Genomic DNA, 24,903 nt, shown 5'->3' with positions numbered 1-24,903 from the left:
CTCCCGATGCAAACGCGCGACGCGACGAACCGGCTACGGTTCGTTCATTTTCAAGTAAATCGGCGACGAAGGTACGTCAGCTTCCCCGTCGTTAGATTTTGACACGAAGAGAACGATTTTATTCAAGTATTTAAAAATTTATCTGGAAATATCATATTCAGATAGATCCGAAAATTTTTAGATATTTGAGAAAAACCGTTCTTTTCGTGTAAATATCCTCTGGGTACTGAGCCCTCCCACCACGTCAAAATCGTACCCGTGAGAGGGAAGATAATTTGCGAAATATAATATATGTAGTTGTAATCTATATTACTACAATTATTATGCTATCGGTTAACTTTTAGAAAGGAACACACACAGAATACCGAACACAATTCGTTGTGGAATAAATTCAGAGCAGATAAAAGAACTGAATCTCCTATTTATACATATGTAGATGATGTCTGTACGATATGATTAAAATCAATAAAATGGGCTAGAGATTAATAAAAAAGAGAAATGTTTCTTTTATTATTGATAAGTAGTTCCAAAATAACGTTTAATTTTTAACGGATCGTATAACGAAAGGTGCACAAAAACGAAAAATTAATTAAATTATTAAACTATATTAATTATGAAAGCAGGAATTGCATGAGAGTATTTATACTAACATGGCTTTTTTATAACTCGTATGATACCGTTCGTATAAACAAGTAACCGTGTCGCGTGCCGTTCTTCTTCATATTTCTTTTTGAAACATATAATAATCGCAGAAAATGCTAGATATAATACGAAATATTATATTTTATGAATATTCACATAATACGATTACTACTAGTATAATTAATTATTCATTAAGTACAACGTTTCGTATTATATTTGGCATTTTTCGCGATAAGATTTCAAAAAATAATGTGAAAAAAAGTCGCACGCGATACAACTACCTGTTTGTACGAATGTCGGTAAGAGAATGACTGCGCCATAACTACGCGTAAACATGACGCGCCGCTCCGTGTCACCCCGTGCCAGCCCCACTACAAGGTCGCCAACCGTCACGCAGCGCGGTGGTTGATACGTCATCACTTCGGCATTCGCTCTGCGATCTCGGTGGGGAATTGATGTGTTTTACTAGTCGCTCCGTGTGTCGCATATTAATTATTGAAAATTAGATATCTACAATGCGAATTACGGTTGCCTAAAAGTAAGGAGTATACTAAGGGTTAATAGATTTTGTTGCACGGATTTTGCTTTATTTCTTATTGTTAAATTCATTACGCACATACACAGCTCATGAAAAAATGAGATTCTTATTGTTAGATATTTCAAATAGTGGCTTTTTATCATTTTGAACCATATAATTCTGTCATTTTCGTGTTACTCCGCATTCTTAATACAGGAAAAGTAACAGATAAATTATATTTAAATTATATCCCCGTTAAAAATAAAAATCGGAGCGTAAATCGAATGTAATAGAAAAGTAGCAGAAGCGTGAATGAAATTTTTAGAAGGCGAAAATTTAAACAATGAAATGTAAAGAAGCGTTTACGCCTTTTATATTGTATATGTGAGAACACATAAAATATCTAAAATATTCATGAGCTGTGTATGTGCGTAATGAATTTAACAATAAGAAATAAAGCAAAATCCGTGCAACAAAATCTATTAACCCTTAGTATACTCCTTACTTTTAAGCAACCGTATGTAATTCGCATTCGTAGATATTTAATTTTCAATAATTAATACGACACGCGGAGCGACTAGTAAAACACATCAATTCCCCACCGAGATCGCAGAGCGAATGCCGAAGTGATGACGTATCAACCACCGCGCTGCGTGACGGTTGGCGACCTTGTAGTGGGGCTGGCACGGGGTGACACGGAGCGGCGCGTCATGTTTACGCGTAGTTATGGCGCAGTCATTCTCTTACCGACATTCGTACAAACAGGTAGTTGTATCGCGTGCGACTTTTTTTCACATTATTTTTTGAAATCTTATCGCGAAAAATGCCAAATATAATACGAAACGTTGTACTTAATGAATAATTAATTATACTAGTAGTAATCGTATTATGTGAATATTCATAAAATATAATATTTCGTATTATATCTAGCATTTTCTGCGATTATTATATGTTTCAAAAAGAAATATGAAGAAGAACGGCACGCGACACGGTTACTTGTTTATACGAACGGTATCATACGAGTTATAAAAAAGCCATGTTAGTATAAATACTCTCATGCAATTCCTGCTTTCATAATTAATATAGTTTAATAATTTAATTAATTTTTCGTTTTTGTGCACCTTTCGTTATACGATCCGTTAAAAATTAAACGTTATTTTGGAACTACTTATCAATAATAAAAGAAACATTTCTCTTTTTTATTAATCTCTAGCCCATTTTATTGATTTTAATCATATCGTACAGACATCATCTACATATGTATAAATAGGAGATTCAGTTCTTTTATCTGCTCTGAATTTATTCCACAACGAATTGTGTTCGGTATTCTGTGTGTGTTCCTTTCTAAAAGTTAACCGATAGCATAATAATTGTAGTAATATAGATTACAACTACATATATTATATTTCGCAAATTATCTTCCCTCTCACGGGTACGATTTTGACGTGGTGGGAGGGCTCAGTACCCAGAGGATATTTACACGAAAAGAACGGTTTTTCTCAAATATCTAAAAATTTTCGGATCTATCTGAATATGATATTTCCAGATAAATTTTTAAATACTTGAATAAAATCGTTCTCTTCGTGTCAAAATCTAACGACGGGGAAGCTGACGTACCTTCGTCACCGATTTACTTGAAAATGAACGAACCGTAGCCGGTTCGTCGCGTCGCGCGTTTGCATCGGGAGTGCCGTTTAAGTTATCGGACTTAAGTTATAGTCCGCGCGCGATTATAGTATATTATTCGCGAGTGTTTTACGCGAGTGTCCTGTGCGAGAGGATGTCAACTATTCTGAGAGCAGGAGGAGGTCTGGGAGAGGCATCAGGCAACTTTGCGGTAAATATTTCTTTTTTCTTGTGTAAACATCAGTATCTTTCTTCTTTCAAATTTATTCTTAGTAGTTTCATTTTAATGATTTAAAAATAACGATTGTTAAATTAAAAGGCTGTACTATATAAATATTTTAAAAGCTTATATTTTGATATTATTATTATTATTATTATTGTAACAATTAAAGAATTATAGTTTAAAGAATTAAAGATTATGGATCGACAGTCTTTAGTTGTATCTCGTCGATGTCTGTGCCTATGCACTTTGTGTTCCAAATTTATTACCAACGCTGAAAATGCTACAATTTACGTGCACCAAAAATTTTCAGTAGAGACAGACAATTTTGGAATCATAGACGTAGGCTGTATTCCAAAATTCACTGCCAGTGCTAAAAATGTATAGTATATGTACACATAAAGAATAATTGAAGAGATAATTTTCACATTGTTCGTTTTAGAAGAAAATAAATTTTGAAAAATATTTAAAAAATTGCTCGTACACAATTATGCATATTTTATTAGGTGTTGGAATTAATTCGTAGCGTTTTTTAATGAAAGAATGTTATTTATTTCACATGAGCATTAAAAAATACATTAATGAAAATACTTCCCATCACTTGTAAAACGCTACGAATTAATTCCAACACCTAATATATATAATTATACATAAGTAATTCTGTTACATTTCTTCAAACTTGATTTTTTTCTAAAACAAATAGTGCGAAAATTATCCTTTTAATTATTTTTAATGTTTTTACATTACTATTATTATTTCTATTACACTAAAAAGTAATTTTACGAATGAAAGAGGGATATATGAATATATGTATGGACATATTTCATACATATATGATTATAGATGTTTATGAATATTTATGTATGTTTATACATATTTATTTTAGACTGCTAAGGGAAAAGAAATTTTTTTTTTAATCGGCTACACACATAGCTCAAAAGCTGCCATTTCATGCCAAAAGAACACTCCTGAATTTTTATTAAAAAATATTAAGATTTAGAGGTCGCTAGTGAACGATTTTTAAATCAAAGTTTTAATTTTTCTTGATACATGTTTAATTTAATGCTTAATCCAGATTTCAAATCTGGTACTGTATGTTTTTTTAATCGCTGAACACGATATAATAATTCATTTAACCCTACAATATACGCCTTAAGAAATATAGCTTGATTAATGTAAAAAAATGACCAAATTTCGAGTTCAAGATCGATTTAGCAAGGTTAGATTCCAAGCATTCAAATTAATCAATCACGAATGTTCCGCCAATTCCGCATTGTGCCAATTCTGCATGGGATCATTAGAATGAGAATTGGTAAGGGAACATTTATATTAACCGTATGATAATCATATGTCATAATTCATACGTAATCTATAAAAATTGACCAATTACCTTCGAGTATTCCCTTCTTACCATTGAATGAGAGGGGAATATTCGACTGTGATTAGTCAATTCTTACAGATTACGGGATATGATTACGGCCAATATAAATACTTAAGCTGTACACTCATTGGATATCGCGTGTCGCGCTCGATAACCATTGCGCTGGCTTGCAGCGGGCATTATTGTCCGAAATCCGCTGGTAGTAACTTAGTCCTGTTCATGCTTTATCAAAGTGAGGTTATTTTTGCCCATTTTTGCCGTACGTGGTCAAACGTGATTAAACGTAATCTAATATTAAATGTAGCTAACAATAAGTGATAAAGTGTTTATCGTGGCAAAGGGCGTTTTTTTTATTCTCTGCAAACTGCATCGCGTCGTAGCAAAGGACTGTGCAGCACTATAGTAGGCGGACTAAGTTACTACACCCCTAGCGGATTTCGCCAATAAGAGAGTCACATTAAACGAGTGCCTGCTAAAGATCCTATAATCAGAGTTTGGCGAATATGGACCAAAAATGGCAGATAGAAAGAGATAACAGATATTGCTTTCTTTCTGCCGTACGCATGCGCAAAAAGTGTTAGAATACGTGATAGGCAATATGTGACGACCTGAAGAAACCGTCGAATTAATCAATTTGCCGAATTGTGCAATTGTGATTTATTAATTTTCTCTTTGTCCGAGATCTCGAAATTTCTAATTTTTAAATAAATTTCTCTTCGACACAGGTTTTACCTTAGAACATACAATATATAAATAGAAGGAGCATTGCCTATACTTGCCGTGGCTTGTGCTGATGCAAAAATCTGTGCGAGAGAGAAAGGTAGTAAAGGATAAATGTTCTCAATGCTCATGCGTTGGTTCCGATGTTCCTTGTTCAAGTACCGCGTGTGGAGAGTTGGGAAGCAGCTTTGATAGAAGGGGCGATGATGGACAACAGGAACGAAGAACAGACGCATGTGCACATTTATCCCGCTCTACCTTCTTCTTTCGCACAGATGTTGGCTTCATGTTCAGCGACCTATTCCTCTTCCATTTATATATGTTCTAAGGGTTTTATCTCATCTGTTTGTAAACTATCTCTTTTTTTTCGCACTCTTTCCGACAATGTAAGCCATTCGAAGAATACCGAGTGGACCAAAGTGGAGAACCAATCAGAAAGTTATGTCCGCTTTCGTCAAACTCTGGCTAGAGCGGAAATGTGAAAAGTAATTCTTTTTGTGTATATGTACGAACATATAGTTCCTGCATACAGAATGCGGCAACGCTTGCCGCGCGGCGGAAGTTATCGTACTGACCAATAATTCTATGTTCTTAAATCGGTCTCACCATGCAAAATTTCTAAAAATGATGTAATATTACTTCAACCAAGACGTAGATTAGCTAATGCGTCAATTTCCGCCGTGTTGCCGCGTTCTATGTGTGGAAGTCAATACATACATAAAAGTTGTTACTTTTCACGTTTTCGCTCTAGCATTACATAATCGCTATCTTGGAGACTTATTACGGTTCTTGAAACAAGGTAAAAATTATGAAAGTGATCAAATTTACTAGAATATTTGTAACTTTGTTGGTTAATACCTAGTGAGTTTGCTTATTTTGTAATTTTCATTTTGGCTAAAGAACCGTAATAAATCCTTTGATTATTGGGATCTCTAATGTAGAGTAAGTATAAAGAGAGTAGTGCCAATCCGTGTGCCTAATGCTGATTCCGCTATTAGGTGTCCTTTCTGTTAGGCCCTGCGCATAGTAAAAGAAATTAGAAATTAGGAACAAAGAATAAACGATTTTAAACTTATTAGAAACCATGTATTTCAATGTATCGGATTTCTGATAGGTTAAAATTGTTTATTCTTTATTCCTAATTCCATATTCTTTCTATTGTGCGCAAGGCTTTAGTTAGAAAAAAGGCAATGTTAAAGAAAGAAGAGATTAAGACGAGGAATTGCGTCATTTAAGCTTTGGACACTTTCAGCACTTTTAATATTTCTATTCTTATTTTACGTCTAATAAACGATAAAGATAAAATGATGATTAGCGTTTAAATGAAGCGCTTAAATCGTTAAATGAACGTCCATAATGACCGTAGCCATAGATATTTCGGATGTAGAACACCAAATGGCGAATTGCGGCTAATTGGCGCTACTCTCTTTATACCTACTTTAATATAAAACAAGTGCGATACTGCGTTCAGTAGATTCAACAGTTGAATGAGCGCTCGCTGTTATTGATATATTCTTTTAGATCATCTAATCAATATTTTAAATCTGGAAGAATACTTCAATAGCAGCGAATACGCTTACGCAATTATTAATTCCGCTGAACGCAATGACCACGACACCCTTAGGCACAATAGGAATAAGGAATTAGAAATAAAAAATAAACGATTTTCATAGTCCTTCCTTATTTTATCACGTATCATCGTAACAATGAATGTCAGATGTCATATGACGGATGTCGTGTGTAGTGTGAATCCTATATTTCAAGTATGCTGGGTTCATTCGGAGCGAACAGTTTCCTGAGAGATAAAACGAACAATATTAATAAAGAAGGCCTCCATTTTCAAGAAGGATTTTTCAATTTTCCAAAGCCTCCTTGTTTCATGAATGGATTTCAAGTCTGCCTTCCCGAAAGAAGGAATATTTTAAGGATTTTAGTGATGCACTGAGGGCAGCATGTTATAATATTGGGTCATCTAAAAAGTATCCGCGGTACTTTGTCATTAGATATATGACCATCAACACACATCTAGTGACAAAAAACCGCGGATACTTTTTAGATGACCCAATACATAGTGACTGCGTTCAACAGAACACAATTTCGCAATCATTTTATAATTCTCTGCTGAGATTGGACTATTCCTCTTGATCTAAAAGCATAACCTAATCAATGCGAAGAAAACTTCCAACAGTTGTAAAATAAATGTTCTGCTGAATGCAGTTATTCCAAACTGGGTCAGCTTAGCTTATTTTTTCCCCTAGATGTTTTTTCCGTAACTAAACCGAGAAGCGTTCCGAACTCGTCGGCTGTCATAACTCATAACTATAGAGTAATAAAAAGAAGATCGAACTCGAGATCTGAAAGTGAGCTCGAAACACGGTGTAGAAAAACCCATGGAAAATCCGGCAGCTGTGGTTTTATTTTCATTACACCTTACGGGAAAAGTTAGAAATATTGACACGTGATCACAAGTTACACGTATGTATGTATATAGTAGTATGTAGTATACATACGTGTGATCTGTGATTACGTGACAGTCAATACTTCCAATTTTTCCCGCAAGACGTGATAGCATTAAAATCACATCTGCTGGATTTTTCATGGGTTGTTGACCATGTTTCGAGCTCACTTTTTTTAACCGACACTTGAGTTTGATCTCCTTATTACTCCATGCTCGTAACTAATAAAAACCAGTAGCTAAGGCCGGAATCAGATGCATTGAAGATTAAGATTGAAGATTAAAGATTAAAATTTCATCAATAAGGACAAAAAAATTTTAGCTTCTTTTGTTCTGATTGGTCAAACTTCAATCTTTCAGTCTTCAATGCGTAATCTGATTCCGGCTTAAGTTTGACGGCCGATAGGTTCGGAACACTTTTCGGTTTAGTTATGGAACTGTCAACATCTAAAGGAAAAAATAAGCTTAAGCTAATCCATTTGGAAGTACACCCATATATGCATACTTAATATCGTTACAAATAATAAAGGTTATAAAGGCATTGTTGATTAAATAAAGTCGTGAGTAAGCATTTTGCAACAATAATAGATAAAAATAAAATTAATAGCGAATTTGATTGGACACACTCAATGCGCATTGATGCACATTAAAACCGCCGCACAAAATAACGTAAATATATGTTTATGAATAAACATAGAAATCGATTAAATTGTGAAATACTCAATACATTTTATTGTACTGTTAGATAAAATAGTGTATGTATTTTATAATTCGAAATATTCGCATTTTATTTTTATACTCAAATTAAATCAATGTACAATGGCTTTAATATGCATCAGTGGCCTAGTTTCCACCAAGGGTTTAAACCGGATCAGAATGTAAGAACTAATCAACTACAGTCGAGTATTCCGTTGTTACAGTCGAACGACAGAGGAATGCTCAACTGTAGTTGGTTGATTTTTACATTCTGATTTGATTTAAACCCTCGATGAAAACTAGGCCAGTGCTTCCAATCGAATTCGTCATAATGCTTATTATATTGTATGAAAAAAAAAATGCTTTTGGTGCAGTTTATTTCCGAAAAAAAAATTATCAAAAATAATTATCGATGCGACAGATCTAAATTAAAAGCTATCGAAAGTAAACAGATCGGTTTGACAAACTAAATTTGGAGGTTTAATTATGAAGGCTGTATTTTCTCCTCAAGGAAACTCATAACTTCCCTTGAGAAAAGAAAGCTAATGAAGCTTTTTAATTGGTCAAGGAAAGTTTATGAAACATGAAATAAGGAAAAAAGAATCCTCAAGGAAGGACTGTGAATACGAATTTAATCTATCAGAAACGGGATACATTGGAATACATGGTTTCTGATAGATTAAAATCATTTATTCTTTATTCCTATTTCCTTAAATTGTGTGCAGAGCCTTAATCAAGTTTAATAATCTGTTATAAAATCAATCATAACTATTTCTCTGAAGAATGGAATGACTATGATTGGTTAGTTTCTAACTAGGAATGTTATTAAACTCGATTAAAAATGATCATGTAAACGTAGTCATTGATTATGATCATTTTTATTTGACATTAGCAAACAATAAGGATGTAATAATCCATTGTCATACTCTGTCATTTGTATCGTTGTTAGAAGACATTCTACCAATCACGAATTCTATAGTTTCGCATTTCCGCATTTCATGCGAGTGCACCTGTATGGGAAAGCACCCTTATAAGTTCGTATCTGGTGTCATGAACGTCATGATTGAGGCCGCAGTCCAATTCGCGCTCAGCAATGCTTAAAAATTATTTCATCCTTGTTTGTCAAATGTTAAACAAAAATAAATGATCCTCATGAGTGTTGTCACTTGTCAGCATGAATCGGACCACGCCCTTATTCAGCATGGCTGCGTCGGATTCTCACCCGGTGCATCTCAGGTGTCATGTCATCCTTGTTTAACATTTGATAAACAGCAAGGATGATATGACATCCGCGGGGCACCCAAGTGGAAATCCGAACTATGAATATTATCAGACTACGTGGTGAATTTAGATAAGTCTGTTTTTTTATTTCTGTACTAGAACTGCACCATATTACTGGAACTTTCTTGCTTTCGCCAAACATCAAACCTAAGTCACTTTGAGTTCTATGAGTTTACATTTTATATTAATTCAGTCACAGAAAACAGAGCTATTAGTACACATTAATAATCAAAACAAGTACGTATGTATCTTTTAGTATAAAATATTTCATAATTGCCAATTTTAGATATGTGTGTATTATCTATTTCTACCAATATAAATTAACATTAATTTCGATTCAATTTATTTTTTATCTTTTTTTTTAATTCTTATAACTCGAGAAAGATAAAAAGAAAGTTAAACCGAAGTTGACGTTAAGGCTAATTCTATGTGCTCTTTGTTTCCTGTTTCTTGCTGTTTATCTCTTGCCTTTTTGATCAATAAGACAAGAGACAAACAGCAAGAAACAGAAAACAAAAAGCACATTGTAGAATTAGCCTAATTTACCTTTATAAAAATAATGCTGAATGAGTCGGTAATCGGAAGTCTTAAGTCTTACCAGTTTTAACCTAGATGAGTGATTTTTTGCATCTACTAGTTGTTAGTTGTACATACAGAGTCGTTTAGTTCGACTAATGGGAAGGAATAAATTCAAATTTGGTCAGTCTCAAGAAAACCAGTAGTCTTAATTGTACATACAAATTGGCTGTTGGCCAACTTCACTGATTCACCAATAAGACTTAGGACTATCAGTATCAACTGATTCATTGTAGAATCAGCTTAAGGTATAATTTATTCATACATATTTCAACTATGCTTTCTTGTGCTTTCTAACTACAATTGAAATAAAGGAGTACAAGAACAGTCAAATTTATTGAAAGGAACAAGGATTAGAAATAAATTGTAAAATATACAACTATAAATTGTAATATACAACTATAGCTAAATTAAAATATAGAGCTAAAGCTTATTTTCTATGAAGAATTTAATTTTGAATCATACATATTTAAACATTTTATCAGTGGTAATAAATTAATTTTTTTTAAATCAAGAATGGCTGACGAAGAAGAGATGAGTACAAAGGCAAAGCTTTCAAAATTACATTGTCCATTTACTTGGGAAATATTGGACAGTGTGATAAAACATTCCTTAATACATCAGACGCAAGACGGCGAAAATGATGATGATGAAATAGATGACGAAAAATCTTATCCCTTAGAACAATTGTTAATATCTTTGTTCAAATGTTACAAAGCTTTGTTAAGTGCAGATAACGATGAAGTAACAAAAAGAATTGAAAAAGCTGAAGAGATTTTAAAGCAGATTCAACAAAAGTATGGTATACAATACTTATTTTTTATATCAATATGTATTTTAACATTTCTTAATCTATGTTATCATTGTATGATTATAGGATAGATTTTAATCAAATAATAAGATCAATTGAACATGTTTTTTATGCTACAAAATGCTTTATTTTGTATGATGTTGATGATATAGATGGACTAGAAGAGATATTGAAAAATATTATTGATCCTAAAGAGTTCAATGATACAGAATTAGGTGCGTTGTATGGCTGTCAAAGTGTTATATGGTCATGCTTAAATGATTTTGGTATGTACAAAGCAGTTGACATTGCTAAGAAAGCAATGGAAAGGGATCAAAATTGTGCATTATGGCATTTTATTCTGGCAAAGAATCTTAGACGTCAAAGACGTACAACAAATATTGCATCTAACGTATCAGATTTGGAAAAAACACATTTTGAAATAGCATTTGCTATGTCTAAGAATGACAGGTTTGGAGTATATTATTTGCAAATGCGTATTGAAAGTTTTAACAAATATAATAGAGATAGAGTTTATATGATGAAGAAAAATGCTAATGAAAAAGAAGTAATAAACATAGCCAAAAAAATTTTAAAAACGAAACCAACTAATAATAAAGTGCTATTACGACTAGCTCTTATATTTCTACGTGCATCTTCAGATGAAAGATTATTTGCAAAAGAATGTCTTGATGCTGTATACAAAATATCGCCAAATAATTCTACATCTCTGCATTATACCGCAATATTATACGAGCAAAGCGGAGATTATAAAGTTAGTGTAATATAATATTATTATACTATTTAGAAGAAATAATAATAAATCTAATTAAATTTTATATTTTATGAAAAAATTCTAACGATAAATAGAATAGATAAATATGAGTTATGCATTATAGATATATCAAAAAATGTAAAATATTTTTTATACTTAAGCAAGTTTTTATTTGTTGAAAAAATATTTTTACCAACTTTTATTCTTTTCCTATCTATGCTTGTTACTTCTCATGTTTATCTGTGAATATCAGTACTGTTCAATATTTTGAATATCATTTTTTTTTTAATTATATATATATTGTATTTTTAGGAAGCCTTAAAGTATTTCAAAAAGGCTGCTGAATGTAATAACTTTGTGGCAGAACTTGCTTATATACAATATGGTTGGGAAGTAGGAGAGTTGGAACCACTACCACATTTATTGCGAATGTTGAAGAAATATGAACAGATAGTTAAAGAACGACAAATAGCTATACTTCTAGCTATTGCTGTAACTTATTTTTCTCTGCATAACGATATACTAAATGCAGCAGAATATTTTTTAAAAGCACTTGATGTGGATTCATCGAGCAACAAATTCAAGGTATTTAGATATAAAGATCGAAATATATGTAGTTATAATATTTCATAGTCTGTTGTTATTCTGTATTTAAATTATCTCATATTTTTAGTTGCGTCTTATAACTTTTTTATGATAAAAATGTGACTGAAGAAAAATATTGAATGGTATAATGTTACATTTATTTTTATAAAGATTCACTCTTTTATAAGAATGCATTCAGAAAATTAATTGCATATTTTTGTTTTTTAAATGGAATCTTATTTTATAACATATTTGCTTTTTCGTTCAAAGTCTTACAAATTTTCTACGTCTAAAATTATTAAAATTAAAAAAGTTGTATGTTTTCTAATATATTTTAACACAAAATGTAAAATACCTTATAAATTATTCAATTTTTTATTAATATTTACTTATGGACAAAAAATCAATTTATGTAAAGAAGGCAGCTGCTTTTTAACAAAAAATTTAATTACACAATTATAAATTTTATTTAAATACAATTATATTTTTTTATACCAATTCATCTTATTTCTGTGGATGAAACTGCTAAATTGCTCATTGAAAAATAAATATTTTGCATAAGATATTTTTTATATTTTATATTAAAATATGACAGATAAAAATATGAGATATTTCAATCAATCAAATTATACAATTTTTGCATCATTAAAAGATAGTGTATAAAACCATTTAAATTTTTTCTGTAATTTTTTTATTTGTACGCGCGTGTTTGTATACATATATATACATATAGGGTGGCCCATTGAAAACGAAACAGACTGAATAACTCCTACAAAAATGATTTTTCAAGAAAACACAAAAACGGCTCGATTTGTGTTGAGAGAGAGACATTTTTTAACGTATAATTCTTATACTCAACTTCAATTCCCTAAGTGGGAGTGTTAATCCCTAAAAAATTTCGAATGTTACAGGAGGTCAAATGATACATCATTAGAAAAGTCTTTTAACTTCCTACATTCCTATGTTTGATTTTTTTTAATTTGATCAATTTGTTTAGAAGATACAGAATGAAATATAAAACAAACAAATCTTCATATCTTCAAACTTTTTCTTTATTATCTATCGAATCAGTCCATTAATAAGTTACAAGGAATGCGTATCGTATATAATTTAACGTAGTAATTGTTTGAAATGTTGATAATCGATTTCCATACAATAATAGAGATTCTAACTTTAATAGCAAGGTATGTCTATAGATATCTGAAGTGTTGTGAATTCTGATCATTACTTCTATTGTGCTCCTGTTTTGATTTTTCTTTTGTATTCTGATGATATTAAGAATCTATGACTATAACAACCATAGGCTTTTTTCAATGTCTTCAAGCAAGACCATAACAGTATCTACCTAATGTGTGCGACAAGTGAATTTCATTATAGTTTATTCGATTGCAGAAAAGGCAGATAGCACTTTTCTTTGGAAATAATGAATGTGCTGTAATTTTTTCTCCAAGATATTTAAAGAAATATCTATAGGATTTCTTGATACAGGATTTCTTGATAAAGACGAACTTCAAAGAATAATTTTGTTTTGGTAGCTAACGGTAGTTACAGTTTCGAATTCACAAACAGTTTATTAAAAGTCTTTGAATATTACACTACACTAGTATTGTAACAATGAATCTTTTTCCGTTTGAATGTATAACGAACTTTTACGAATACTGCTCCGAAATATAAACTTGTGCCAGGTTCTCTCGTTTTTCAACGATAAGTCACGTAATCAACTTACTCCGCAGTTTTACCGCATTCTGTACTGTATTTCGAACCAATTCGATTATCTTTATAATAAAGTCTTTATACTCTGCAACATTACAGTCATACCGAATAACACGCGAACTGCACTTTGCAAGTTGCTCTGTTGAAATTTAGAGAACGAGAGATCCCCACTCACCTCACTTCGCTTCGGAATATTTCTATGGTGGAAGGGAAAACGTGGTGTGTGCAGTTGTCTCTCTCTAAATCTCCGTCCTCTTTATCTGATGTTCATGAGATTCAAGGTCTACAACTGTGAAACGCGGTATTCATAGTTCGTTTTTATTTTAAAACTGCCTTAACTATAATCGTAATGTCGTAAGATATTAATACAGTCTTCGAATTGGTTTGCGACATCTTAAGATTGTACTTAAGACAATCTTAAATGTAAGAATCAACTATGAACACACTGACTTGTTTCGCGTCGTGAAGTTGGTACTGAATTTTTTTTCTTGCACAAGGAATTGTAACGAATTACTTTTAAAAATCGGTAACTAATAATAATTTATTATTTTTTTTATTTGATAACAAGGAATTGTAAATTGTTACTTTTAAAACATTGTTACTTTTAACTTTCCCTGCTATATTCAATGGGAGAGTTCTGATAGTCCACATTGCTAATTGGCTAATTTAAAATAAAATATTCTCATTGGTGAAGCAGTGAAAAGTTACTAGAAAACCGGCGGATGTTTGTGGATTGTGGTTGTGTGCTATGCGCTAACGGAACCCTCCTTTATTCAATCAAGGTAAATAAGTCAATCGCAAGTATATTTTGGAGTTAGTGGCAAAATTTAAAGAGGTTAGATGCATAATCAATAAAAAAAGAAATGCTGGAAGACCTGTATGAAATCAAACAAATGGCATTCTAGGTAAATAATAGTATACTGTTATCGATCTTATATTAAGTACGAGGCTATATCTGGTGTTAGTCTAGTATTTAATGAATTTTGAAACACCAGAAGTTCCATCCATATAAAATTAAGTTGCTACAGGAACTTAATGAAGACGACTTTGATCGTTGTTTGCAATCTTGTAAAATCATAAGTGAACGGGTGACTAATAATCTAAATTTCCTTTTTAATATCTATTTTTCCAACGAATCTTCTAAACCAATTGATTTGAAAAATCAAACGTAGGAATGTAATTGAAAGACCTTTCTAATAATGTATCATTTGACCTTCCTATCTATTTGAAATTTTTTAAGTATTGGTATCCCCACTTAGGGGGTTGGATAAGAATTACAAAATGTCCTCTTCCTAATACAAATTGATCTGTTTTTGTGTTTTTTCGAAAAATCATTTTTGTAGTTGTTCAATCTGTTTTCGATAGGCCACCTTGGATATACATACTTAATATTCACATTCCTAGAAAAAATATTTCTTTAAATTTATATAGAATATCAGCATTTCCAAAAGAAATGTTCCTTACAAAAGTTGTACATTTTAAATAGAGAATTAGATAGCAATATTGGTGTGACTTTGATAGAGAGGCAGGATTTGAAATGACTCGAATTAAAAAAAAAATAATTCGGATAAGTTTTTTTTCTAAAAATCCAGGTTTTTTCAGATTTTAATAAGTTTTATGCATTCTTTATAATTTATTAATGATTAGCAAGATTCGCTCCATGAATTTTAAAGGGTTTTTCCGGGTTTTATGCATTTTTCTTTACAGTCCATTAATAATTAGCAAGATTCGCTATTCAATATAATAAATAATTATATTATGAATTCATTTCAATTTAATTTATTTAACTTAATTCATTAATTAATATAATATATACATACATATCTGTATAAAAAACATTTTATACCAAATCGAGCCGATCAGTCTTTGAGCCCGATCATTTTTTATTCAATTCATTTTTTTATAAAAAATAGTTCCATTACGTGTTAGATCTTAAAATATTTGTTACGTATAGATTTTTTAATAAACTCAAAAAATAAATATATTTACAAATTTTATAAATTAAATATTGCTTTTAAACTTTAATGTCGTTATTAAGAATGTATTTCAAGATTCACTTCCGGTACTGAAAATCCGTAGTACATATGTAATGTGAATTAGAGATTTTCAACTGATAGTAACTACTGGAATGCAGTCTAAGATATAAAATATTTTTAGGAAATAAAAATGAGAAAGTCAACATTTTATAATTATGTTTATTGCAAATAATAACCTTTTATTATACATAATACAAATTAAATTGTTAAATTGTAAATATATATTTGTACACTTACACATTTAAAAATATTTTAAGTATTCGTCATTTGTATTACAACAACGATACAATTTGGGTAATTAGAAGTACACTTCTAGAGACACAAAAATGAAACATTTTTCAGCGTCAGCAACATCAAAATATGATCCAATCTGATGCATCCAATAAAATAACGATAAAAGGACTGAATCGTTTTACTGCACAAGTATATATATTTAACAACGTTACTGTTAAAAATAGAAAAAAGTAACGAAAAAAGTATAATAGTATAAGTAATACGTTATTTTCCAACTTTATAACTGATTTTGAGAGCTTTTCAAAGCACTACATAAAGTTATTCTTTATTGAGGCTCCTAAGTCGCTGCAGTCACATAGGATTGTGCATAATGTCATAAACGAGAAATGACACGTCGAAATTTCTTGCCATTTGTAAATAAAGATGTCTCTAAAGAAATCTTAAAATCCGCAAAAGTCACGAATGATTTCATATCTTTGATCAAAATGTGAAAATGACAAATCGGCTTGAAAAATGATCGTTATGAGATTTTTGAAATCGTTAATTACGAATCTGAAGACAGAATTATAAAATTCAAAATGGCCAGAGCAAAGAGAAACATAAAATTCAAACATGAAAATTCAGAAATTTCGTGCAAAACGATTTTCTAAAATTCCGTGAGTAATGAAAATTCAAAATGGATAAGTGCACATCCAACTTTCGATCGTTATAGATTTTAATTCCTACTATTGTGTATTCACATTATATGGTCTTAATAAATCACTTTTTAATGAAGCATATCTTTAAAAAACTTCTAGCGTCGACAGCTGAGAAAACTTTTTTGTATATTTGAAACTAATTATCTCAAAATCTGTAGAACACACTACTTTGATCTCATATTTGGAAGATAATTTAATTTTCTATAACTTTTGTTTTGGTAATTTTTGTTAAAAAACGTACTTTCCCTGATATTTATAAAAATGTATAAAATAATCATGAATTCAGAGAGTACTAACTTTTTAAAGAAGCATTTTTTTATTCCTATTTACGGGAAACTTTTGTTCAGAATTAAATTTCTTATAAAATCTCAAAGTCTGGCCAAATCATTCGGGAACACCTTATATATTACCTCCAATGATGTTGGCAAGGTCATAACTCTGAACATCAATCGGACATTTTGAATATTGTCATCGACGAGATAATTTTTTTCTCTACAATTATCATTTGTATTGATAATCAAATTCGGATGATAACATTAAAATCAGTTTTAAGTAAAAATCGAGTTTTAAATAAATCATGAAATTAGCACTATGTTATCAGTTTCCCACTTTTAATCACTTCAATTTTAACATAAACGCGAACTTCCGTAAGACTGGTCGTTTTTAATAAATATCTTGTCGATGATATTGCTAATATTGGCGGTACTATAATTTTCAAGCCTTCTAACTTGGGGTAATTTTATTAGATACTTACAATGCTCGTGAGCATTATTCGTCCCTATTTAATATTTGATAAACAAAAATGAAATAATTCCATGATTGCGAGTCAAGTGTCCTTGGAAAATGCTTAATGAAAAAGTGCTTTATTACAGTGTTTGGAAAATTCTCGAAGTAGCTATAAGAATATGCAATTAGAAATAAAGATTATCATTAAAAAATTTTAAATGATTTTCACGTGACTTTAATAACGCTATTAAAAGTCAAACTAATATTGCCATTTGATATGCCAACTTAAAACTACAATTTTTGTATAGAATATTTATTTTGGAAATGCTTAATTCCTGAAATATTAAAAGGTTCTGCAATTTTTTATACATCCTATATGTGTTTGTGTGCGCGCATGCGCATGATAAACTTAATGATAGACTATGAACTTTCTTAAATTATTGAAATAAATCCTTTTTCTATTTTCTAGATATTTTACAGATTTCTTGACTTTGATACCCCTAGTATTTCATATTTTTTAAACCATTATTTTTGTTATTATCTGGAGAGAAAAAATTCAAAGTCACATAAAAAAATGTTTGAAGAAATAAGAAAACACTTGGATGTGCAGGAAGTAATGGAAGAATTGTATGCCTCTGTAGATATTAAAGAAAAAACATTCTAATTTAAATACCAAAAACTAAAATTAATTAAATACCAATAAAATATAAGTTATAAGTTATCTTTATTTTTAATATATCAATTCTATATTTTGATGTCAATTATAACTATATATTTGTTCATTATACTTTAATATTAAATAGATTATGAAACTTACATGTAACTTTATATGTTAAAAATCATAATATTCATAACAGTAATAGAATATATGTTTAATAATAGTTAAATATTATATTTATATGAATTTTAAAGAAAATAAATTAATAATTACTATGATTCTAAGTTGACATTTTTCTTCCTAAACAATATTGGAAATAGTAGGAATTTGATCATTTTGATTATCCGTATCTCTAAACTTAGCGAGAGGGTCCCGTTAGCGCATATTGCGATAGCAATCCACTCACATCGGTCGATGCCTAGTAACTTTTCACTGCTTTACCAATAAAAATATTTTATTTTAAATTGGCCAATTAGCGATGTGTGCTATTGGAACTCTTCCAATAAAATCACTAAATTTATAAAGTACCGCAGTGGCTTTTCTAGACTGCGCTCCACTTAACGCTCATAACACTCGTGGAATCATTTTATCCCTGTCGTTTATCAAATGTTAAACAAGGACAAACGATGCGAGCGTTGCGAGCGTTATGTGGAACGCAGTCCTATAAAAAAAAGACTAAAAAATACAAAAATTAAGCATTCGATAAAAAAAACCTAATAACCTTCGATAATCAAGCAAAGAAAATAGATGTATAATTAATTAAAAAATTTGATATATATTTAAAATTTAAGCATCCTTTTAAAACAAACGTTTCGACTCACAGAGTTTTTCTCAATATGTGGCCGATATAGTCATACAAGATTTGGAGGAGTGTTTTGAGCGCATTAAATCCATCCATGTATTTCAGATATGAAGTAAGATGTCGATGACATCTCTAACTCATAGGATGAACTTAATGACATACTAAATAAATTCAATAACTATTATGAACAATTGAGGTTTATTATGAATGATCGTTGTCTTAGCTTTCTTGACATTTCTTTGGCCGGTATTCATAGTCGATTCTTATTTTCAAGACCATCTTAAATAATACCTTAAGACGTTAATGCGGCCCTCTGATTGGTTCGTGACATCTTAAGACTGAACTTAAGGCGGTCTTGAATATAAAAGTTGACTATGAATACCGGCCTTTGATCATCAAAGATAACAAGATTATCACAGATTGGTTTCATAAAAATTTTTCGCTACTTATCGTTTTATTCTAATCATCCCAAGAATCATAAAATAGAAATCATCTAGTAGACTATTCTATTTTACTATCTCACCCTATGTTTTTTAACAAAAATATGACTTATACATTAATATGCTGCTAGAAAATGATTATTCTCTAGACTCATATGTTATTAACTTTGACGGCCGGACTCACGTATACGTGAGTTCGTTGAGCCAATGGTTATCGGCCGGACTCACATGTGCGTAAGTTCACTGAGCCAGCGATTATTGGCCGACTTCACATATATGTGAGTTCACTGAGTCAGTGATTATTGGCCGACTTCACATATATGTGAGTTTCACTGAGTCAGCGATTATGTGGCGAGAAAGCAGTACAAAATTTTATTAAAAACAAAATTTTTTATGTAAAAGAATTTGGCGCTATTAGATCTCAAAATATAGTAAGTAAATATCACATAAAAGAAATGAACGAAGTTTACTGTTTAAGATATGTTTCGGAGTAATTGAGTCTCTACAGATTTTTTTGAAATTTGGATATATTTAAAATAAATTTTATCTATATACAATTAAAATTTCAAAGATCCTAGCGATGCCGAAATGGAGATATTCGCCTTCAAAGTTTCAGCTTTTAATACCTAAACTCCTGTATCAAGTCTTGTCGAAGTAACGTTTTAATATTTTGCGGCGAAAATCTACAGATTAAAAAAAAATAATTATGTAATAATATAGAAATATTATAAGAACCTTATAAAAAAAATGGGAGGCCTAGCGGTCCCTATGCTGCTTCGTCTTTAATTTTTTGCGATTAAATAGGTTTTTAATTAGAGTAGTTTAAATTTGTAATTTGATAGAATTCTTTTTGCACGCTGAGACAAGAACATGGTGTTGCCACATTTTTACTATCTTCAGTGCGGACTAGTGTTTGTGCACACAGACACACACAGATACGACATTTATGCATGTGTGTCTGTGTGTGTACATTCGCCTCAAAAGTTTCTCTCTTCAGATATTACGTGCGGAGAGACATATTCGTAGCTTGTACACGATTAATTTTCTAGCGTGATTGTAGCCGGAGATTATACTGTAATCTGTATTGTCAACGAAGAAAAAGAAATAATCCTACGCGTAGAATGCCTTGAATGTGCAGCATCAGAAGGTTAAAATATTTGAGAGCAATACTTTAAAAAACAATTAAATTTTTATTTTATAAAAATAATAATTTAATAAATAGTCGTTTAAATATTTTTATAAAATAGTCATTTGCAACTTTAAAAATACAAAATAAAAATAAATCCAAGATAAGTTTTTATTTATATATATATATATATATATATATATATATACACACACACACACACACACACACACACACACACACACACACACACACACACACACACACATATGGTAATATATATTTGTAACAATATAAATATATAAGATTTTATGAATAAATTGAATTTAATTATAGGAGAATGTAAGTAAGCTTTCTTAATGTGAATTAATAGACCATATGAGTCTGCATCTTGAACTGAAGTTGAATGTTATTGGAGAAAATCAGTCTTGTTTAATGTATGCAACTACAAAAAAGTTTATTATAACTAATGACAATGAATCTACGACTGAAAATTTAGGCAACAACTCTAACTTTATAAAGTAATCGAATAAGCTAAAGCAAAACAATTAGATAATCAGTTGTCAAGACATACGTTATTAGATATAAAGAAGAAAGAAGAGTTTACATTATCAATAAGAAAGAACAGTTTACATTATCAAGTTAACATTTAATTTTTTTACTAAAAAAGATTTAGTTGATAATTTCATAACATTTGCAAAAGAAAAATGTTTGAAAATTAAAAAAGCAAGTTATTCTAATACATTTTATTAATTTAAAATTATAAACATTTAAAAAATGACATTTACACATTAAAAATATGTTTTTTTATTAATTATGAATTATAATTTTAAAATAATTTTAGATGTAGAATAATTTTATAAATTCCTTTAATTCAACAATGTTTTAGCTTACGTTTTAGGTTATGTTAGTTCTCTATCGTTTTACGATTTTAGCAATAGTTAACAAGATATTAATTACTAAAAATTGCCAAGTATTGATCTTGAATAATTTTTTACTCAAATACTATCAACTTTATAGAAGTGCAACTTTGCAGAACTGCAAGAGACAAAAATCATTTATTTTCTTCTCCTAAAGTTCTGAGAATTTTTTCAGAATTTTTTAATACTGTATTTTCTTATGTTGGTATTTTCTTATATTGGTAAAAATATGAAAATGCAGTACTAAAAAGTTAATAAAAAATTTTTAGAATTCTAAGAGTCTTGCGAAAATTGCAAAATGGTAGAGAACTTTTTGACTCAGTTTAGTCCGACCTATCTACACAAAAGCGATTGGCCAAAATTTATGGGATACCCTATTGTACATAAATTAAGCAAAAATACAAAATTAATAATATAATAATAATGCATATAGATCTTGACAAAATAAAGTAACAAAATAAAATAATAATGCAAAGAAGAAAAAATTAGTGCTAATCATGGTATATGGAAGATAGGTAATTGTATGCAAAACGCTTGTGCACAGCTGCCTGCCCGCGACCTGACTCAATATGAAATACGGTTACTTCAACAATTCTTAATCAAACTTAATAAATAACAGCTTAAAAGATGCACATAATAATAACCTACTTCAATAACGTATGCAACTTTAAATAATAAATAAATTAAAAATACGGATTTATTACCTTACTTATTGTATGCTAAAATAAAAAGAAAAGATGTAATTTCACTTTTTTGTATTCCTCTGATTAGCAATGTATTTACGTTGTATCTTTTGTAATTATATCTTAAGAGGACGATCTCCTGCGTAAAAATTTCATCACGGTGATGTCTCTATTTATTGAAAAAATACCAAACTAGGATATGCACAATTACTCGCTGCATACAGTTCCCCTACTTTCCCCTATATATACGTGTTTAAAAATGAAATCCAAACTTTTAAATTTGAAACCTCGCGACACTGATACGAAACATTAAAAATACAACTTCATTTGATATTTTACAAACTTTTCATGATTTTAGTTTGATTGAGTTTAATTATATCCTAATATTATTAATATTAATGAATTGCTTTTCGAATATTTCTCATTTTTCTCATTTTTCCCGTTTCTATTGTTTCATGTGAGAGATGTGTTTCTGTAAGTTAAAATTAATAAAAAATTATATGATGTCAACTATGTGGGACAGGAAGACAATTGTCCAATATTCCAACAATTTCAATTGAATATAATATTGTTAAAAATATTAATTTTGATATAATTGATAAACTGGCAGAAATGAAAGCCAAAAAAGTGCAATTAAAATATTTTTGTTTTTAAATAATATTTTTCGTACATGTATAATAATATTTTCCGTATTTGTATTATCATTTTTCTCTTTTAAAAAATTAAGGGACCCAAAAATAAAATCTTAAGATTTATAAAAAGCTAATTACGGCCTTGTTTTCAATCGTAATTTTTTATTTAAAAATATATACTTATTTTTATTAATAAAAAAATATATAAATGTGTTTTATTATTATTAATTAATTTGTAGCCTACAAAGATAAATATATTTTAATCGTGTAAACTTGATATTATACATTATTGTCAAAGTACACAGTGACATTTTAATTTATGTCTCCTGATTATTCACTACAAATTTTCTGATTGACGTTAGAGGAAACATCTAACGGAAATTCTTATATAATATATTAAAATAGAAATATTTTTTAATGAAACAAAAAATTTACATTTGATAGAGTATACTTGTAAATCGAAAACTCTCCTTTTGTTTCGGAATAGAACAAAATTGTTAATAAGTGCAGTTATCAATAACTTGTTTTATTTTTTGATTTTATATATATATATATATATATATATATATATATATTAGGTGTTGGAATTAATTCGTAGCGTTTTTTAATGAAAGAATGTTATTTATTTCACATGAGCATTAAAAAATACATTAATGAAAGTACTTCCCATCACTTGTAAAACGCTACGAATTAATTCCAACACCTAATATATATATATATATAGGTATAATTGCAATTTAAAATTTTTCAACTTTGATCAACATTTAATGTAAAATTTTTTTTTATTATAGTTTTGATTTTGATAAATTACGTTTTTTTATTTTTTAATGGATCGTTGAATCTCTAGTAAACTTTTTCCTGTCGTTTCGGGAATCAAATACCGCACATAGGGCACCGCTCCAAGTACAAAAAGTCCATAACTCCAAAAGACGATTGTTTCTCCGGCTAAATTAATAAAAGGTTGATAGCTCTTGACAAATATGAAGGAAAGTAGAGCGTTGCCCGAAAAAATGCAAAGAGACGCCAGATTCTTGAGATTTGCTGGGAACATCTCACCTGCAAGAGTGCTAGGTATTGTGGATAGACCACAAGCCACGAATAGATTAAAGCATAGCAATGATGTGATTGACAACCATGTCAGTTTTTCAGGATCAAAGTTTAGAGAAAGGAGATAAAAGTGAAGACCAAGAGCGATTAATGAAATGGCGACGCCGACGCTGGAAAGTATTAGCAGATTCTTTCGACCAAATCTGTCCACTAACAAGACAGCAATAAAGCCAGCAACAACTGTGGCGAAACACATCGCCATTACCACGATCGATGGAGTGATGGTCACTTTGGTACTGATAACGATGAGCTCTGCGTAGACGCTTATTGTGCTGAATGAACTTGCTTGGACGAAGACTAGCAAGCCGAACATGATAAAAACGTTCTTCAAATTTACTGAAACAGATTGATTTTAAATATAATTGAGATTTACTTTTTACTTATAACTGTTTGCTGCATAATGTCTCATCACCAAAATGTTTAATTGTTACTTTTGAATAAAAACTCATGTTTATGCTAAACACTTCAAAGATAAAAAAAAATAATTCATGCTGAAAACACGATCAAAGATGATTCACTTTGTTTTCAGGTACCTGGTAATAGAAAGTCCTTGAGTTTTGTTAAAATGCTGGTGTTTGCGCCGTCAACGAAGTCCTGAAGCTCTTGTATTTCGGCCTTAACGTTAGTCTCTCGTTGAAACCACTTGAGAGATGCCTCAGCCTCGTCGATATTGCCGTGAAGAGCATAATGATAGGGTGACTCAGGTATTAAGCTGAAGAGGACCATGAAGAGGATATTCGGTACGATGCTCACATAACAGAACATCTCCATAGACAGGTAAGGACCCATCACATTGCCCAAGAACATACCCATCGATGCTGCGTTCACTATCAAGGATATCTGAAGATGTAATCATGTATGATG

The 24,903-nt window shown here is 30.4% G+C and overlaps 2 protein-coding genes and 1 long non-coding RNA gene across 7 annotated transcripts in view; 2 read left to right on the top strand and 1 right to left on the bottom strand.

Moving 5' to 3' along the window:
* The first annotated feature begins 1,887 nt into the window (after window positions 1-1,887).
* LOC147907333 (uncharacterized) lies at window positions 1,888-24,761 on the top strand. Its single transcript, XR_015547292.1, has 2 exons — window positions 1,888-2,996; window positions 24,569-24,761. It is a non-coding gene; the product is annotated as an uncharacterized LOC147907333 (long non-coding RNA).
* On the top strand, window positions 9,378-18,607 carry LOC105147074 (uncharacterized). Of its 5 annotated transcripts, XM_087413031.1 has the most exons (6): window positions 9,920-10,112; window positions 10,195-10,362; window positions 10,630-10,911; window positions 10,992-11,679; window positions 11,992-12,264; window positions 18,141-18,607. In XM_087413031.1, the coding sequence occupies exons 3-6, from the start codon at window positions 10,631-10,633 to the stop codon at window positions 18,333-18,335; spliced, it is 1,437 nt and encodes a 478-aa protein (XP_087269157.1). In that variant the 5' UTR covers window positions 9,920-10,112; window positions 10,195-10,362; window position 10,630; the 3' UTR covers window positions 18,336-18,607. The 5 variants fall into 5 exon arrangements, with proteins under 5 accessions (XP_087269160.1, XP_011056127.1, XP_087269157.1 ...); XM_087413034.1 differs by lacking the exons at window positions 9,920-10,112; window positions 10,195-10,362; window positions 18,141-18,607 and adding exons at window positions 9,378-9,775; window positions 12,998-13,614; XM_011057825.2 differs by lacking the exons at window positions 9,920-10,112; window positions 10,195-10,362 and adding an exon at window positions 9,414-9,775.
* Window positions 19,567-24,903, bottom strand: part of LOC105147073 (facilitated trehalose transporter Tret1) — a 28,884-nt gene continuing 23,547 nt past the window's right edge. Inside the window, exons 4-5 of the mRNA XM_011057823.2 lie at window positions 24,573-24,879; window positions 19,567-24,375 (exon numbers count right to left, since the gene is read on the bottom strand). Coding sequence (XP_011056125.1) covers window positions 23,750-24,375; window positions 24,573-24,879 — 933 coding nt within the window. The 3' untranslated portion in view covers window positions 19,567-23,749. The remainder of the gene's footprint in view (window positions 24,376-24,572; window positions 24,880-24,903) is intronic.

The sequence above is a fragment of the Acromyrmex echinatior genome, chromosome 14, assembly GCF_024713525.1.
Source record: "Acromyrmex echinatior isolate Ae372 chromosome 14, ASM2471352v2, whole genome shotgun sequence".
In the NCBI taxonomy this organism is placed as follows: domain Eukaryota; kingdom Metazoa; phylum Arthropoda; class Insecta; order Hymenoptera; family Formicidae; genus Acromyrmex; species Acromyrmex echinatior.
Note: the sequence above shows the minus strand (reverse complement) of the source record. Positions and strands in the feature narration are given on the sequence as shown.